Source organism: Limanda limanda, chromosome 12 (genome assembly GCF_963576545.1).
Source record: "Limanda limanda chromosome 12, fLimLim1.1, whole genome shotgun sequence".
Lineage (NCBI taxonomy): Eukaryota > Metazoa > Chordata > Actinopteri > Pleuronectiformes > Pleuronectidae > Limanda > Limanda limanda.
In genome coordinates this window covers 12,428,621-12,448,862 of record NC_083647.1, presented here as the reverse complement: position 1 = coordinate 12,448,862, position 20,242 = coordinate 12,428,621, and the positions used below count along the sequence as shown (strand labels likewise).

Sequence of the window (20,242 nt, the reverse complement as noted above, 5' to 3'; positions counted from 1 at the left end):
GTCTGTAGTTCTATCGTCTTAATAGAAATACACAAATCTCAAAGTCAAACACAGGTCAGATATTTGACATAAAAATTTAAGACAAAAGGTTTGGGAATGCTGGATCTTTACTTCTCATGCATTTTACTCTGGAATTCTTTACTGTGGTTTTTGTTGTAGTGAAGGTAAAAACTTACATGTAAGTTGTTGACAGCATTTTACTCCACGGGACAGAACTTTCTGTAAACCTCAGTTATTTCTGATCAATATTTGTTTTAATGACGTGTCTTTATTTCTCTGCTGTTCATTAGACTATTTTAAAACTCAATGAACACATATAAATCATCTGCTGAACAGGCATGTGATCGTCCAGCAGACTTGATGTTTCAGACACAGGGGGGCAGTGTCTCCACATGGGACAGGAGTGGAGGACAACCTTGCCTGGCCTGCTGTCCTGCACCCTCGGGGGCAGGAGGAGGACAGCGGCACTAAAAGATGATGAGGGGGCTTTCCTCTCCTGCGCCGACCCCTCACACTTAAAATCTTTAACGCAGATCGAATCCCCTCCATTAGAGATGTTTCTCATTCTCCCCACACACATCCAACATACCTCATGAGACGTGAAAATAAACAAGGTTCATTCAAACCTGCTGCTGTCACGTCAGCTGGCGGCTTAATGAAATCAATCTTTGGAGAGCTCCTCCGCGTGTGGAATGTGATCGAACGTAACTGCTGAAAGTCAAATGGAAAACAAGGGGATGCCTTTGCCTTCCTCTTGTACTACTACCGGCGGCCATATCAGGGAAAGATGTGATAGCAACACTCTCTGGGATGATAAGGGACTCCATGAGTACAAAATCATTTTTAATTGCTTTGCTTGAAGGCCCCAAGGCCACTCAGCACTACACCCACATGTTCCTGGCCTGTCTCCTCACACTGTGGTCTGAACACTATCAGGAGCAGGCAGAAAGGCATCTTGAAGTACTTGGAGTCAGGAGTCCAGTTATTTGGTCTTGGCATGCACCTGCGGATTTGCATAATGGTCTCTCTCGAATTTCCCCCAGGAATGCTCGCTAAAGAGGGACCACAAATCAGAAAGTCATCCTCTGGCGCTCGCTGAGAATAATGTACCACGTTGGAACGGTTCTCCTTCCCCAGAGAACCTGTGGGAGATCTCTCAGCAACAGCACAATGTTGCATTTTTGTAAATTCATCTGATGATACTAATTCTCTGGGAAAACATGTTTCTCTGACAAATTTTCCATGTACTCTTCCATAAACATCTCCAGACCTGACTGTAGCTTGGTTTTTGGGGGTTTGGGGGTTGCCAAGTTCCTCGGGGAGTCAATTTATGGGTGGTTCTCCTCAACCAAAGAATTTGACATGATCGAAAATGCAGTGCCTCATTTCCTCATCTCTGAGTCAGACACCCTGCCTTTGAGGAGACGTCCGTCAGTGTCTGTGATCAAAGATAATCGTCCACAGACAGTGAACTTCACAGGACAGAGAACACAAATGTGGCACACTGTAAGTATCTTTAGTACATGACCGCTCGCCTTGCTTCCTTCTACACAGCCTTGGGCTTGTCTGCTTCCCATTCCAACATGCAGGTCCTCATTACCTGATTGGACGCCACTGATTACCTGCCAACTGGATTGGCTGCAGGTATTCATCATCTGTGATGACTGGGCCAATTTAGAGGCCGATCCTAATCAGGGTTGTTGAGGGACAGGAGAGCATCGCAGCAGCAGGCCTGGATTGAAGTTCTCCACTTCTCCATGACTCCGTGTTTCCCGACCAACGCTGGCAAACATCAGGGCTCCGTGTGTGACTGTACAAAGTCTTCCTCCAGGGTGAGTATGATAGAAGACTTCTCTCCCTTCTTCCTCAATGGTTGACCACTTAAGTGACTTCGTCTGTTTGGCTTTTGGGAGGGAATTCCTGCCTCAGCTGTGTCTACTGTGGCTGCACAACCAGGGTATTTAAGGAGATAAGACTTTTCACTTTTTCTTTCCTCTGGTGTGTTCTGCAAAGTTAAAAAGTCCAAAGTAAAGTGAACTGTTTTACTACATAGACAACTCTGCTCCTGAAGCGCTTAAAACTCCTTACCAGTCGTCTGGCTGATACCTCTGAACCAGTGTGATGTCAATTTGCAATGTCCAGATTTGCAAAATGCACCCCCTGCGGCTAGTCTGGCACTCCCCCCCCTAACAAGGACAGGTAAAGCAGGAGCAGATGTCACACTTCCTAGAAAACCAGGAAGCTGTTCACCAATCACAACACATCCTGGGCTTAATCAGAATGGGGACCTTGAAGACACGGGAGGTGGTCGTGCCTTAAGCCGTTTTCAGAAATGACCTCCGGGTAAAATCCGGATAATTGGCTACAGAGTTTACCCGTAGTCTGCCTTTCACACAACACAGTGGGAGGTTTTCTACACAAACATGTTCACAACAGAATCAAATCCTCTGCATTATTCAGGCGAGAGGTGGAGCAGCCAGGTGCAGCCGACAGAGTCAGGAAGTGACATATTAACATGCAGAGATCATGTTTACAGCTCCCCCACAAACATCTTCGTGGGTTTCTTCTTCATGAGATACCGCTTTTTCACCGGGAGATATTTGTTTTCTTTTAATTTTTGTCTCTGTTGCGTGTGTTAGATGTTCACACATCGACTTCTTCTTCGGACTTTATCCGCCTTCCCTCCGAGTATAAAGTCCTCGTGGCTCTGCGATTGATGTTGAGGATTATGGGGAATTTGCCTTTGAGAAATATGGATCACAGTGATGACAATGGTCTGGCAACTAACTGCAGCGAAGGAATGTATGGACGGGATGCTGCTGTTGATTAAAGAGTCCCCCCCCCCCCCCAATCTCTTGATATTTCACAGATTCTCTGCTGCTCCTATCAATCCTCTGTGATGAGACCTGGCTCTTGACTCCGGAGCTGTGATGCTGCGAGTCAGCGCTGAGCGATATCTGTGACACGTACATGAAAAGGCCTCTGTCAAAATACATTCCTCCAGCAGAAAACGGGACCGCAGGCACATGTTTTGTTTTTGAAGATGATATAAACGTCCTCGTGCACAACCGAGGTCAAAGACGAGCAGAAGCTCAGAGCCACAAGTGGTCCTGAAAAACAGGTCTCACGGCGTGGAGATTAAGTGTCCCCCAGCTGATGGCTGTCTGTGTTATGTATGATGCAGGAGAGCGCCTGTTGATTCATGGGGTTAGTCGTCCTGCTGGGATGTGCAGCTGGTTTATATTCAACGTGTCGGGAAACATTTGGGTCCTTATATTTCCTCTGCAGAGACAAGTCCTCCAATGATGATCATCCAAACATCCCAGAGCTGCTCTACACTTTGTTGTCTTTGTGTTCATCACCATAGCAGGTGAGGTGAGGTCATTCATCCTGGAGTCAGTCGGTGTATAAGTGTAGCAAACAGTCGGTGCAGAACGGGATTGTCAAGTTCGTTGGCTGACCATTTTGGTTCGAGACTGAAATAAGTCAACAACTATTTGACTGTTATTTTTGGGTGGGCTGCGTTCTCTGGCCTGTGAGTGACATCTGGGTTTCAGTTTCTCTCACACAGTCTTATTACCTTCACCGAGGTGGTTGTGTTTTCAGCCCTGTACGGGTGTTTGATGGTTGGTTTGAATGTTTGTTTATAAGCAAGATAAAGCAAAAAATACTACAGGGCGGATTACCATGAGCCTTACTGGGAGGATTGGATATGGGTTAGGGAAGACCCCATTCAATTCTCCAGATCAGGAGAATCTAGGAAGTTTTGATCACTTTGTTAAACACTGTGAGATCGGGCATGATTGAATATAAGGGGAGCACCATTCTAGTTAGATATGCTTTTTTTAAAGGTAGGCAGGAATCAAAAGCAAGGGGAATGTCAATATTACACCTAGATATACACGCACACAATTTTTTGTTTTTTCGAGAAAGGTCTTCTGTTGGATGGATTGCCACGAAATGTTGTACAGACGCTCACCATTCCCTCTGGATGAAATGTAATAAATCTTCTTATTTTTCATCTCATTTCTTCAGTCGAAATGTCTATTTTAATCCAATGCTTTGTTGTATGACTGATGATTTCAGCCTCAGCTGTCCCTTCTGCTATTCATCACTGATTATTAAATCACGGCATACTAACGTGCTTACTGGTGAAAACACTCTATATGATGATATGATGAGATTTAGCTCCAAGCCATGCTCTTCAGCTTCATAAAGCCACTAGCATAGTTGTAGACTCTTGTCATGTTTATCTCTATGTGCTCATAAACATCCCTGTGATTGTCCCTTGATGTACATACAAGTAAAACACCTCATACGTTTCCTGAGCTGTGGAGAAGAAAAGTTTGTTGGTGGTTTACAACACATTCTTCCAGAGCGCTGAAAAGCTGCATAGCTCTGCCTCAGGGTCATAAAGTCACCATCAAAATCACTGTCATTAATCCTGAGGCCCACTGTTATACAGAGGAGAAATATGAGCATTACTTGATGGGATGTTTGCCACCCCGAGGGTTTTGAAATGTGCCAAAATCTGGTTGGCACTGGTCGGTAATGAGTCTGGCATCGGTCTTCTTTCCATCCACAGCCACTGGAAGTCCGTTTGATCCAAGTACTGCAACTCCTCACTAGGCCAGACGCTGACTCCAAGCCAACCCTGGAGGTCATATTTGGACGTACATGAACGGAGCCAGAATGATGTGTTTGTGTAAATTCATCTGTGTTGATTCATACTTTGCTCACAATACACAGCGAAGATCTTGTGCCTCGAAGGGGAGTTGACAGAAACCTGCTATGTGTCACGCTGCATAAGGCTCGGTATTTGTGAATGAAACACCGTGTTGGTCCATGGTTTGGGCCACAACAATGTGGAAGCAGCTCTGGAGCTTTTAGTCATCTTCTGAGCGAGAAGTCATCATAGGTTTGGTCAGCTCACTGGGGATTTCATTCATTCATACTTTCTCCAGTTGGAGGATGAGGTTTTCAATGAGTTTCGCTGACCACAGCCGTGCAAACCACAACAATAGTAGTCACATCTGGCCGGCACATGTGCCACCTCTTGGTGCGCACACGTCAGCCTCGGCCAGATTACAGTCACGAGTCTGTTTACAGTCCAGAGCCACGTATCAGTGTCACCTCTGTGCTGTTGAATCTGCCAAGAGAGAAACTGTTTGACAGAAGCTCTGAACACTCAAGGATACAAAGAAGCTAAATAAGGATTTTGCCTGTGCACGTGTTTTGCTTGGTGTGTAACCCGAGGCTGGCACATGCAGGATGCCACACTCCAAACTCGACCAGACCTGCCAGGAGCCGGTCAGTTAGAGATGAGAGGTTGAGCACACCTGCTGGAAACTGCTGACCGAGGGGGAAAGCGTGTTCCTGTCCGGTCCGCCGCGGCGATCTCTGCCAAGTCCCAAACGGAGGTCAGCACGGGAGGGACCACCCGGGCGAGAGAGAGGGGAACAGGGTGAGGCTCTGTTTCACTGACAGAAAGGTTGACTGCATCCTATCAGCGGCTGCTTCACAAAACGTGCCCAGCTCTCCGTTAAGATAATGGCAGCCTGCTGCGTGAGCCCTTTGGAAAAAAGGGACTGCGTGTTTTCAGCCCGACATCATTGCAGCTCCTTCCTAATGGACGACAGATTCACATGACTCCCCTTGACAGTCATTGCTGTAAGAGTTGGATTGAGAGCATGTAATCACCGGGAATGAGCTACACAACATGACATTTTTCACAAAATTGTCTCCAGTTAGAGGAACGCTGAGGATATGATTCAACTCGCTCCAGGTTCCTCTCTGCCTTCCCTGCCTGCATGGCGGGTCATGGCAGGAGTTCCTTCCTGTTTGAGGGGTGTCAGCCACCCAACGGGATGATGAGGATACCATCCAGGAGGCTCTGGGGAGGACATTAAAGAGCAGTGATAAGCGAGGACATGAGAAAGGCCATGGACGTGGCAGACAGTGTTTGCTTTGCTCTGGGTGTGAGCTATGTGAGGATCTGCATGTATATTTTTTTCTTTCATGGTTGACTGGTTGAGACAAGAAACCCCCGTCATGGGTCGTTACCCTGCTACATTAAGAATATCAGGGAGACACACGTCAACAAAGCTGCAGTTTGGAGAATATCTGTAAACCGTGTGAGTTTAAAGACCTTTTTATTTGTCCTGATTTTCTGAGCACATGGACTAATCTGATGTTTTGAATTATTTCTATGAGTGTATAGAGCCATTTCTAAAAGCATGTCTGTTTTGAAGGGGCTGTTCGTTTGACCTGTGGTGATGCTGATTGCAGCTTTCTTTCTGAAACTGTAAAAGTGACCTGCAGTACTCGAGCTGTGGCGAGTAAATACCGACTGTGGGACTCGGTCCTCAGAACCCTGAGGCTGCACCCGGCTGCTGCACAAAGAGCTGCTCACCTGTTTATTCAAAGATCAAAGTGAAGTTGGACTCAGTACACAGGACCTTGAACTGGAGAATCAGCTGCAGTTGTTGTGAATGACAACGTCTCATACCTTCGAGTCCCAGCTGATGAGTTCCAGCTGCTACAGAGCGCTCGGTCAGCTGTTTCTTCAAAGTTGATCAATGATGAACGTAAAGTTCTAGAGATACACGAGCCACAAAGAGACGCGTATTTCTGGAATTAATGGATAAATGTTTGTTATTGATGACTCAATCCCTTTCAGTAACTTCAAAGTCCACATCCATCCCAGAGTGATGTGTTCCTGACGAAAGCAAGAATGCGTTAATGCTTTACAGTTTCCAAAAGACACGCCAAATTAGAAATGAATAGAATGCAGCAGGCTCCCAATTGAAAAGGGCTTGTTGCCGTGAGATGCCTGCAATGAGGTCCATCAGAGCCGGAGGACAGAGGAGAGGAACGCTGACATGCATCAGATATGTTTGGACAAAGCTGACAAACAGGAAACGAGACCCACTGGTGAGACTGTTCAGGCAAGAAAATCCTCATGAACGCACGCAACACAACATTCGATACTCGCTGTAGCTTCTGCCACTGCGTCACAATCAATCAGATGGCCTGTCAAGACGGTGCATCTGCCCACCCGCCCTTTGTCTTTTTCCCAGCATCCCTCCTGCCCATCAGGCAATGCAGTTCCCCGACCTGCTGGAATCCCCCCATCGTCTGAATCTGTCCATTCCAGACTGCTGTCATCATTCCAAACCCCTCATTTTTCTTCTTTTTTGCATAACTGGCCAGCGGCTCCAAAAGGACACACCAATTTCATCAGATATCCAACATTGTCTGTGGACTGCGTTAGAGATGTTTTTCCATCCGCTAAATAAATCAGTGATCGCGTTACACTCATTAGAGAATGCAACGGCGGGATTTTTGTGGCAAAGTAAACATTACATCAGCAAAGAATTCGCCCAGAATCACTTGGAAGTATGGGAGTAAACGTCCAGCGAAATGCCGTGTAACATTTCATTTTTCAGTCAATTCACAGACAGCCTGTATTTATTACCCCGTGAATATATACACATGAGGACCTTTCATTTTTCTTTCTGATGCTGAAGTACAAAAAATGACATAATAAAGGCGGTTATGCAGCTAAAGGAGTTCCTGGGTGTTTGCGATGAGCAGATTGAGCCGTTTTCTGTTTAGGTTTGTGATTAACAGCCCCCAGGTTGCCTCCAGATGTGGCTTGGCCGCCGACACACACAGAGTAAATTTCGTCTGATAAAAGAGTGACCCAACACGACACCATCCTTCATCGTAATGGAAGACGCAGTGATCTAATGAGTAGATCCGACGACTCGCTGCAAACATTGAATCACTCTTGGAGCTAAATGGCGGACAGATGGTTGACGCGTCTGCAAGCGATCACAGCCAGTGATTACCAAACCTCTGATCACATGCTATAAAACATAGTGAGATAAAAACAGTGAAATGGTGGGAAACAGTAGTAGCACTGCGACCTGCGCCATCACAGCCTCTAATATTACCCAGGCCTTTTGCCGGGGTAAAATCCCGGGCCGCGTCTGCCTTTGTCGTTTTGTTTTTGTGCCACAGAATCTGTTTATTCTCAGACGGGAAGGCTGAAAATATCCTGGATCCATCTACAAACAACAAACCGAGACTGGAGTTGTTTGTGAAGGCAACTACACCCTTCCATTCCATTGTCCGCTTGCCTGTTACGAAATTCCCCCGCAGCATTCGACCGATCTCCAAACACAAAACCTGGTACATAGCAAAAATATGCACGATTTTAAGCCAATTTTTTTCCCTCTGAAATCTATGTAAACATCCCACAGAGAACGGGGCTAAATCAAGCTCTGTCATGCAAACCTTAATACACAAAGCCCTATGATTGATTCCTCCGGGGGTTATCTTATCTCGGGACCGGCACAGTTAAGTAGAAACAGTTGAAGGACAATTTCATGACCTTATTGTTTTGTTAACAGCTCTTGATAATTGTCGCGGCCATCATCGTGTATTTTTCTGCTCAGCTGTCATCTTGTTTTTATTCATTTAGTAATTTACCTCTTCCTTAGATAAACACTGGTCTGCACTGTGCCAAGATTCTCTGTGAAGAACGGACACTCACATTGCACATAGAGCACTTTGACATTGTAGGAATAACAGTGGTTCGGTTATCATACTGAATTCAGTCCATAATTACAGAGTGATAAAGTACGGCCTTCATGTGCTCTTGTGTTTTCACGTTTCATTAAAAAAATTATCAAAGCTTTGACTGTGGCAACCCTCCTCTTACCTTTGATTTGTGGAGTGTCATTTGTTTAAATTAAAAGGCAGCTTTTGTAGTAGGATAAAAAGATATAATTGCAGATCCTGTATGAGTATATGATATATGGCTGGTTTGAAGTCCTTCTCAAGTTCTGTATTTGAATGCAATTTAAAGATGACTTGTATGGTATTTTGTTTTAGTAAAAACACCATTAAGTCATCAAAACCTCTGAACTCTTATCAGTCCAAAATTTGAGGAAATTCCATGAAAAGACAATCTTGAGGTATCTCAAGCTCAAGATGCAAAAAACTGTGTTTGTTGTTGTCCTGTGTCACTTTGATCTTGACCTTTGATCTTTGATCACTGAGTGAACATTGTCCCAAATTTGACAGGATTCTCTCGAGGTGTTCATGATGCAAAAAAGGGTCATTTGAGGTCACATTGAGCTTTGACCATGAAATTCTAATCAGGTCATCCTTGAGTCCCAGTGAATTTCTGTGCATCATGTAATGAAATTCTCTACGGGTGTTGTTGATGTATCATGTATGTTCTTTGACCAACAAAATCAAATCAGTTAATCTTGATTCTGAGTCTTAGTGAAGGTTCGTTCAAAATATGCAGCCATTTTCTCAAGGTGTCTGGAGATGTTGCGTTTCAAAAAGTATATTGTGAGGTCCCAGGGAACCTGACATTTGACATTTCACCATCAAATTCTAATCATACAATAGTTTGTACCAAGTTTGAAGAATTTCCCTCAAGGCGTTCTTCACATATTGTGTTCATAAGAATGGCCGTTAAAGGAGCCAAGTCCAGCAACTGTGATACTGTGGTCTTTGTTAAAATTAAATAAACAATACTATTTAAATCAGTGAGCCTTAGAGGCCCTAAAATTTTATTTGACTATTTTGAATGATCAACATTCTTAGCATAGTCTTCAACAACACACAAAGCCAAGATCAGCTTGTACAATATGGGATTCTGTTGCATAATGAATATTTCCACTTTTGAGATTTTGTTAGAACTGTTACCAAAAATGTTTTCTTCAGTTACGTTAGACCTCAGGAATTTTACTTGTGTTGTGCATTTGATGGGAAACATAAAAGAGAAGAGCATACCAGCTAATTACTGATTTACACCCCATGGCCTGCTGGGAAATAATTAAAAGGCAAGTGAGTAACACGCTCACACCTTTCACTCTCTACATGCCCTTGGGCAAGGCACTCTGCCCTAACCCGTAACTCTACACAGCTGGTGTGAATGAGAGGCACATGCTCAATCAACTTTCACTTGATAAATACAGGTTGAAATAAAACCACTGTTGGATAGATCGGCCCTCGGTTCGACTTTGGTCTTTTTAACTCTAACTCCTCCAGTAAAATGTCCCAGTTCACAGAGTCTCCTCCCTGACCTGATGGTAAGTGGTGTGCAGCGGGTGAACATTGGGTCATGTACGTGTATACGTTGCTCATGATGCCATGTACAGTCATGAGGATCAGAGGGATAAGTAATCTCACCTCTCCTGGCACTTGGGGCTGTGTAGCAGCATGTCTGTCTGCGGGCTTATTAAAACTTGGCTCCCTAATGAACACTCGGCCTTGAAGCCTGCTGAGTGCTTAGTGCCGCTCAGGAGACGGTGCTCTGGACACACGGGGCCTCTCTTCCTGCTCCCCTATGGAGTGCCGGAGTATAAAACTCAGCTGTACCGGCCGCCGCGGGTAGAGTCATATGAACACTTTTACATTACAGTGAACTGGAATGTTAACCGAAGACTACTCACACATATCAATTCTGTACTATGTTCCTCTGTGTTTAATATTTGAGGAAATCAATTTTGCAATTGGCTCGACCGTTTCTTTTTGTTTATATCGTTTTGTCGTTGTCCTGCCTTGGATGATTGAAACCCCACAGCTGTGTCATGGGAGAGTGGGAGGAAAAAGGCAGTTTCACATGGCTGATTGAAACCCAGGCCATGACTTCACACTCCACTGTGGACATTTGTGTGTTTGTGTGGGTGTGCGTGTGTGTTGTCGGCAGTGTTGCACAATAACATGTCTGGCCCAACAGCTCCCTCGGGGGGGTGATTTACGAGCTGACCAGTGACAACCAGGAAACTTGGGCCTATTCTACAGTCTGTCTATCTCTATATCTGAATATCTGTCTATCTGAATATCTGAATATCTGAATATCTGTCTATCTGTCTATCTGAATATCTGTTTATCTGTCTATCTGTATATCTGTATATCTGTATATCTGTATATCTGTCTGTCGGTTGGTCGGTCTGTCTACTTCCTGGGTAACTTCAGTTCAAAGAGATTCCTCTGTAGTGTCATGATGAATGGGGCAGTTTTCTCAAACATCTGTCGGAGGCCTGTGTGTGTGTTTGTGTGCGCATGTGTTTGCGTGTGTGTTTGCGTGTGTGTGTGTGTGTGTGTGTTTGCGTGTGTGTGTGTGTGTGTGTGTGTGTGTGTGTGTGTGTGTGTGTGTGTGTGTGTGTGTGTGTGTGTGTGTGTGTGTGTGTGTGTGTGTGTGTGTGTGTGTGTGTGTGTGTACCCAGGGGGCTCGAGCAGACAGGTCAGTGCAGTCAGAGAGGCTTCCTCCCTGAACCTCACAGCCCCATTATACCCCTCTGTCCTGTCTCATGGATCCCATGGTCATAACAAGGTTTCATTGATGGCTGTCGCACACAGGCCGCACTGAAGTTTACTCTTTGTTATAGGCTGCTGTTGATGTTCATTGACCCCCACGCTGGAGGGATTCCCACCCAACACTGGTGACTGATAATTAGCGAGAGCCTGCAGTTGAAAACACTTTGAAGTCATCTCTCGGCTAATTGTTGTGTCATTTTCCTTTTTTTTCTCACTCAAAGCTAGCTGGCGGTAAACAGGACGTAGGTAACGGCGGAGCCAGTGGGCTGTTCTGACTCGATGGACGCGGGGGGAAAAGGTTTAATGGATTGAAAAATAACAAATTTATCATGCTTAATGGGAAGCTCTTCAGGTCAAATTGACCCCATGCGGGGGGTTAAATCGCGTCATAACTTTCTGGTGCTCGACCTTCACTGTTAATTGGGAGCAGGGCAGAAGATTTTTCATTCACCTAACTGTTGCTGAAGAGAGCACATGACTCTCTGCTCGGAGCCGGTCAAGCATGAGGCCCATCCTGCTGCCGTCAAATGTATTTTTTTTACCACGTATGAGAAGAAAGAGACGCTGCATGAAAACAGGATCGGTTCGGCCCCGGACTACACACCATACCACAGTGTTGTGTCGGAGGGTGGGAGGCGCGTGTCATCAGTGAGTCAGACACCAAATTGCGGCTCGATGCATCATCTGTTCCCAGCAGTAAAGGTAAACAGACCCTAACCTGCATTACTCAACAGCACGGCAGCTTAATATCAAAACAACTGACAATTTTGGTAAATCCCTCCTTTATTGCGGTCAGAAGTTGAGTGGGTGGCTTCATCGGTGAAATGAAAGAAAACAGTTTTTCAGTGTCAGACAGTTTCTGTGCCACAGATGTTTGTACTAGAAACCTTAAAATAATTATGTAGACAGACATGGGAGTTTAAAAGCTACCACAAGCTGCAGCTGACAGTGTTGTAAAAACAATACGATTTTAAGCCAAAGGTACAGAACATTGCTGTGTCTTTTCATTTTAGCTTTATCTCTCATTTCACAATACAGGCTGTTTTGTTGATACCTCATTGAAAAGGTGATGAAAAAAGAATTACCCTCTGGAGGCAACTAAATGTGTGAGTGAGTATAAAACTTCCTTTTTACAGATCCTGCTCTTAATATAAAACCCCTTTTATAAGACGTACATAACGCTCAGTAAAGTTATATATATATATATAACAGAAAAAAAAAATCCAAAGTGGTCCGAAAATCTGTGAGTTTCTTTTACAATATGACACCAGAGAGGATCAGTCTTCGAGAAATCTGAAAATCGCTCAGATTCCAAGGTGGAACTAATGCTACGATTGGTCAGGAGTATGATCAACTTGCGAACCTTTTGAAAACCAGTTTACTTTTTAATGTGCTGGAGCCATCGTAGAGACACATCACTACTTCACTGTATACATCTTGATTTCCCAGCAACACTTGAGCCTCTAGACCACATCATCCCTTTTCTGTTTTACTTACATAAATATCCAACACAAGCTGTTTAAATGGTGGTCACCGTGTTTTGGTTGGTCTTATTGGTCCCACCGGTCACGATAATCCACAGCGTCTGATGTGAGCGTTTGTTTCTCCTAGATCAGCAGTGCCAGAGTCAAACCAGTTGCTCTGTCAGAGCGCCAGTTCTTCGGCTGATCGAGAACTAGTTAAAGATTAGGCACTGCCTTGTGGTAACACTGGATTTAAATGGTTATATGGTTAACTATGTAAATAAGTCATTGGTAGTTTGGTGTCAGACTGTTGACATGAATTTCACCTTTGCCCTAATTTCTGAAATATTCCACTTCCTCTGCATCATCCATGTTTTTTGTGTTAAAAATCTGTTTTGATTTGAGCCACCAGTTTGTCCTTCTTATGAGATAAGTGTGTAAGGCGTTTTTTTCTCCTGTGGTGGTTTGGGGGATGTTGGGTAATTGCAGCAGATATCCATTTACTGTGTATCCTCTTGGTAAAGCTGCTAATGTGGAAAATGCTTGACCTTGATTTTCCATGGTCTGGTGGTGGAGACATCGTGAAACAACGCGAACTGCACAGGGACCAAAACTGTGAGGCACGCAGCCATCTATCACCCCTTCAGGACAAATACCAGCTGAGCCAGTCCAGCAGGCCCAGTCGCCAGGTCACAGCCAGGAGGACCAGAAGCAGTGGAGCCCATGGGGCCCGGGGCCAGCGGCTGGAGAGGCTGCTGACTTGAGGTTGAGGGGGCCAGGAAAATTGAATGGGAGGGGAGAGAAAAGGGGGGGAACGGATGAAGAAAGCTGCGGGTGAACAGCCAGGATGATCTATCACACACATTAACTCCTCCCTCTGCTTTTTCTTTCGTGAATTCTGCTAAAGCCAAAGAAAACATGACGACTAAATACTCAGAATGTGCAGGAACGCATGTCGCACGAGGCACCATCTCCATCCCGCTCGTATTTACACTTTGCTGCCACTTTTGATTCATGCTGTGATTGCATGTTAATCTGAAAGTTTTAGACGACATCTGGCTAATGACTGAATGGGCCCCACATCTTAGGAAAATGTATGTTTTCCGGAAAGTTATGGCAAGTTCTTATTTGACCTAATTGGCTCCACCCTTTGAATCTGCTCCAGTGGCGTTTATCATGCAGTAGCATGACATCATTGTGTGTATTGTTCACCAGAGACACTTTAAATCAAACTTCAAGAGACAGAAGGGCTACACCACAAAATCCAAGGCTAGAGGGGGGAATTTACATAACGTAGCAGCAGATTTTCATGCTGACCAGAGTTAAACAATGTTAGCCAGTGTGTATTTCAAAGGCCCACAAAGGCTGCCATCGATAAAACAAAGTTTTATGTGATCAACTAAAACTGTAAATTATAGTACATACACAGGAAACTTTCACTTTTGGTTACGTGAGAGACACAAGCAGAACATTTGTGATCACATATCTTGGTTGTGATGTAATGCAGCTTCCTGGAAATCATTTCAAATAGCAGAGATGGTTCTGCCTAACATGACTAAAGCACTTAGTTTAACCGAAAGAGGTATGAAACTATGTTCACTTGAGTTAACTGAACTTGTGTTTCAGGAGTGAATTAGATCTCAATGGAAAACATGTGCAACAGTGCAGTGCATCCTCCAGAATTCAGCCCATGGGCCCTTTCACACCTTGTTTGGTTTGAACCAAAATAAGAGGTGTGAAAGGTGCCTTGGATCACAGCCTTTGCCTCTGACGATAATAATATGGGAAATATGAGGACTCATCGATTACTTTAAACTAACAGTTAGATATAAGATAACATAATTTACATAAATACTTATATATATATATATATATATATATATATACTTTTTCAAGGCAATCGACCAACTTGTCAACTTTTACAATGCATTAGGGGCCAATGGAGCATGGTTAACTGGCTCCTGTCTACTGCCCAGTTTATTACACCAGCAGAAAATATACAAATCTGTCCTGCAAGCCCCTGGTGGCTATCCATGAAAATCAAGAGCACGACAAGGAAGCTTCTGAGGTTTGCACATAAAACATTTAGGGCCCATCAAGTCAGGCTGAAAACTATCTGCAGGTCACAGTCCCATGCTGATAATATCACTGGAAGATGTACAGGAAGATGAATTAATTCTTTTTTTATTGTTTCTCCACGATGACCTCTGACACCAGGCTCGGCTTCATGTGATGCATGTGGCACCTCTACATCCACACAGGGGTCCATCTGTATCTCATGCCGAGCTGTAACTTGATGAATCATTATTTCTCTAAAACCAAAATTGCTGGTCCTCTGGCGAAGCCCCTTCAGAGGGCCAAAAGGGCAATTTTGTATGAAGGAAGCAGTTCATCTTAACCTTGCTTCAGTTTTCTCACTAATTTCTTTGAGCTCTGACTTCGCAGGCAGCTCAAAGCTGTTAACTTAACATCTCACACCCATAAATGACCGTGGCAGTCATTCACCCGTGAAGTAATGCTGGGCGGACATATTGTAGGTGATGACATGCTTCAGAAACATAGCCAGTGGAGCTCGTTCTGTCCAATTTAATCATCTTTCTGGATTGCTTTAATATTTGAAAGCATCCAGTGGACGGAGTTGATAGATTTTCCTTTAGTCTTCAGCCATGTTTAACAATACCATGCAGAGTTTACATGTACAGTATTGCTTTGAAGAACATACACATACGATTCTAACTTTTCTCCAAGCAAACCCCTGTAAAAAAGTATAAGTATCGTGAAAGACAAAGTGGAAGTGCTTGTCTTAAATAACGCCCATGTGACCTACTTCTATTACCCACCTGACAGCACTTTCATACAAGCTGGGAAAGACCCAGCAGTCCTTGGCCTAAGCACATTACATTTCTCCTGCTCTATCTTCAACTGTTTCCTCTTGTTGCGTGAATGCCTTGTTGTATGTGAATTGCCCAATCAAAATGGTGGCCTCCTGTAATATCAGTTCCAAGTAAAAACTGTCATTTTCAATGAAAACAAAAAAATGACATTAATAAAGCACATCATTTCAGATGTTATTAAGCGTTTTTTTGCCAAATGAACCTCCTTTCTTTTCCTATGTTTTTTTCCCCCCAGGTCCTTGCTGTTGCCCAGTCTGAACAATGTTGGTATTATGTTAGCTGCTGCCGGGCAGAGAGGAAGGAGAGCTGAGGGCTTTGATTCAAACGGCAAAAGGTAGTTGACGAAAAGATTGACGTCGCTTCATGGTGCTCCCCATTGAAAGTCACCACAGAGAGCGATTCACATGGATCACTTAATATTCTGCAGGCAAGGCTAAGAATACACTATTGATACTCGCTCATAATGAGAGCCCTACATTCTGAGTGCAGTGATACTGTTTGGCTTTCTAATGGGTACACTTGACCCCTGACCCCTCGCTCGCTCAGCGGCGTCGATGCTGTCACTCTCCACCAAATGCATGCAAATGGCCCCCTCTCGGGACATTCATGCTTCCAGGTAAACATGTACAGTTTGTTCCCATGATAGACTTCTTTAGCAGGCATTCAGTTTGTGTTCAGTGGCTACAGAACATTGGCTTCCTGGTTACACAATAAAAAGCATCTAGGACGTAGAGCTATTGAAAGCACTAAGTAGCCTGAAGACAAATCAAATCCACCTTGAGCCTTCTTCATCAAACACACACACACACACACACACATATATGCAGGCAGTATGCATCAATGTAATTACAGGACTTGGATGTTATTATTGTTACTATGACCCTGTGCTTTGTGCAAAGCTGTGTAGTGTAATGCAGTTATATTTCTGCTCTACTCTTGAAAGAAGATAGGAGTGGCTTGGTTGTCATGCCAGGGTTTTCAAAGGACCCATTGTGTTGAAGCGTCGTTCATGGCCAGAGCCATCCTCCTGGTATTTATTTTACAGTCCCTCCAGATGCTGCAAATTGTATCAATTGAGCCACATTAAGACGCACTTTCATACCACGCATATCTGCTCAGCAGATCTTCGGTGACTCCCAACCGCGGACACTCACGGCCCAGAGGGGACTTCTGCAGTTGCCATCGGTTATGTGGGTGATTGTTGAGGTTGCTTTCACCCGTGTTTGTTGGTTGGTTGGTTGGTTGTTTTGTTGTCAAGCATGATGACGGAAAAACAACAAAACTGATTTACACCGAGCTTGGTGGAGGGATGCGTCCTGTACAAGGGAAGAATCCATCACATTTTTGCGTCAATGCAGATTTAATGCTCATTTATGCTCCCTTTCTTTACAGATAGAAATATCCATTTCAAAAGTTTTAACCGCCACTGCCGACATACTTCCATATGCCTTTTACGTTGGCATGGTTGTTAGGCAATACATCCACTAGAGGATAGTGTAGAGTCGAAGGTTTCTGACAACGACAAACATGTCAGTGGAGGAAGTTGTGATAATGTTACTTTTGAAAAGGAGGCAAAAATGGCCTTTTGTCCCTCGTGCTCGGGCAAAGTTATATCACGCAGATGTTTCTCCTGGAAAAGTTCTGCCATCGTTGAAATTCTTTCTTGTGTCTTATAGTTGTTCCCCCCTGAACTATTGTCTATACTGCCCCTCCATGATTTATCGTGGTAGTGATGTGTTTCATCTGTTTCTTAATTAGCTTTCAGAAGACATGCACAAATACCGATAAAACTAAAGTAGAAGGTAGAGAGAAGACTCTGTCCGTTTCCTTATACATTAAAGGGTGGTTTCAGGATTTGTATTTGTTTTATTCAACATGAAATAAGTCACGTATGTGCTCTGCAGAGTTTAACTCTAATTTGGGAGGGTTCATATTGTGGCGATATCAGAGAGGTTGTTCTGTTACTACCCATATTCATATAAATTAAAAAGATAAGATACGACCTGTCACTACAACGCAACACAAATCAAAACACCACAAGCGGCATGCTCCAACAAACTGAGCATACAGATGAATCACCATCTCTGTATAGTTTCAGTTGTCCAACCCCTGCCATTTCAAGTACACATTTAACCACACAGACCAAAGAATATACAACACAAATATTCTCTTGAAGGAAATTGATAATATGAAATAATTAATCTGCCAAAAGACGATTAGAGGCTGCTGCTCTACACACAGAAAAACTGAGTTTACAACATAACACAGAGATAAAAAACTGACTGGGGCTGTGTAGTTGCAACCTGCTGCTCAGTCACACAGCTCACTGGGCAGATACATATGTAGCACCTCATGGATTTGTCTGTGCACGCCCCCTGGTCATCCTCAAGGATGCTGGGGTCAACTAGTCCTGATCGGTGTCAGAGGCCCCTCGACACCAGGCATGCAACATGCCTAGGGGTGGGCTGACACTGCAGGACAGTCATAAGACGAACACAGCCTCTTTCTCTAATTAGATTTTCCATGGGTTGGAAGCTGGGCTGCAGTCAGCTGTGGTGCTCTGGCCAAGTCTCCACTCCATGTTTGAGATAACAGGAAAGAAGAGTCTGGAGGAAGGACACTGTGTATTTAAGTTTTCCTGCTGAAACTTTTCTCAGATATGGTGAGAAGAAGAGTGGGCAGACGCCTCCTCTTCCTCTCCTCTGCAGTGAGTGGTATGAGAGAGAAATATAGAGAGAAAGAGAAAGGCAGGCGTGTGCATCTTTGTGGGTTGAATGAGAGGAGGGATCCACCTCTCTTTTGATTATTTAAGATCTTATGAGAGTGAAAAAATAAAGATTAATGTGTTGTTTCCAGACAGTGAGAAGGAAAGTGATGATTCAGCATGGATGAGAGAGAGAGAGAGATTAATGGGGTTTGTTACATAAACTGACCAGTTTTCCAGAAAATCGAGTTTGAGGTTGAACCTTCAGCTTCAACAGTTTACAAGATCAATGGGAGTCGTAGCCTACAAACTGCTGGATGCACTTTTTGTATATTATTATAAGTGGAAGTTGAACTGCAGCAATTAAAATGCTTCATACTGTTATGTAACATATGGAACTGAATGAATCCACCACGAAAGAGGCAACATGGACTTAAATGATCCAACAATGAGGATCCTGACTTAAAAACATATTAAGAAGTATTAAGATCTTTAATTCTTATTCAATGTAGATGCCTGTTTGTTTTTGATTTAAATTGACTGCAACGACTGATGCAGATGCAGTCGCCATAAGTCAAAAAAGTTCCTGCTCAGAGGAACCAGATAAAGACGCATTGACATGATGTAACCTGGCAGAGAAAGTGCGTGTGGGCACATGGACCGAGCGGTGCAGCGAGTGGAAGGTACAGTCGACACACGCAGGGGGAGTTTCTCTTCGTTACAATCCCTGCAACAACAAAAAAAGGAAAAAAAAGTATCCCGGTGGTGACTTCAGATCCAAGGAGGTGGTGATATTCATGGGAGCACGATTCAAACTCTCTCTCTCACTTGGAGTAGGAGCGCAGCCTCTGGAGCCGACGCGCTGCGCACTACGCATCTAGCTCAACGCACTTCGGAACAGATGGAATTCTGTCTGCGTAAAGTCGATTCTTTATTAGTGCTGGAAGGAGAAAAGCTCAGACTCCTGGAGCTGATCTGATAACCTGAACCTGAAGACTCCGTTAAGTCTCTACCTGGACATTATGCGGAGGTATCCAGGCTTTTTCCATTCTTGGGAGAGGATGTCGCTTTGCTGAACACTTGTAGCCTGATATTATTTCTTTCATTTGCTCATATTTGACTGTTTGATCCAGCGTTACTCGATCTCCCCTTTTTACGCGGTAGTTTCAAAAAACTTTGCATGCGTCAAAATGGACCGCGCAGGATTTGCAGTTTTGACAGTTCTGATTGTTGCGCTGGTGCGAGTTGGCGACGGCCACCAGGACACAGCAGCAGCAGCAGGTGGGAGGCAGGAGTCCGCAGGGGGGCACCGGGCGCAGCAGCCCCGGGTGAGGAGTCAAGGTCACACGCCAGGAGGACCCTCGGAGGACGGGGCATCCTCACCACGACCATCCGGGGAAAGCTCCCCTGAATGCAGCCACTTGAGGACTCTGGTCCGCCTGCCCAGGGACGCATCCTCCCGGGTGGACGGCAGGCAGACCTCCGGAGTGGGACCGGCTCATGCTGCAGGAGTCTCCCGGCAGGAGCGAGCCCCTGCGCCGCGGGATGCTGCGCAGCGCACCGCCAGACAAGCGGCCGGTCCGCAGCAGAGGACCAGAGTGAACCGCAAGCCGAGCAGCAAGCCCGGCTCTGCCCACACAAGGAGACTCACTGGGTAAGAGTGACAACCGAGTGTTCCCCAGTGTCAGGGCTGAGCAGCAGCACCCTCAGTCATGTGTGTGACCTGTTTTTTCTGTAAATCAGCCCACGTGGTTTACTGTAAAGTTGTGTGGTGGCCCACTTAGGCAGCATCTTTATTCCAAGAAGGCAACAAAAACATGTGATGATGAAACTGA

General features: G+C 44.7%; 1 protein-coding gene across 1 annotated transcript in view; it reads left to right on the top strand.

Moving 5' to 3' along the window:
* The first annotated feature begins 19,597 nt into the window (after positions 1-19,597).
* LOC133016015 (latent-transforming growth factor beta-binding protein 2-like) overlaps positions 19,598-20,242 on the top strand; it is an 84,776-nt gene continuing 84,131 nt past the window's right edge. The window contains exon 1 of the mRNA XM_061083311.1: positions 19,598-20,061. Within this exon, the coding sequence (XP_060939294.1) occupies positions 19,598-20,061 (464 nt within the window). The remainder of the gene's footprint in view (positions 20,062-20,242) is intronic.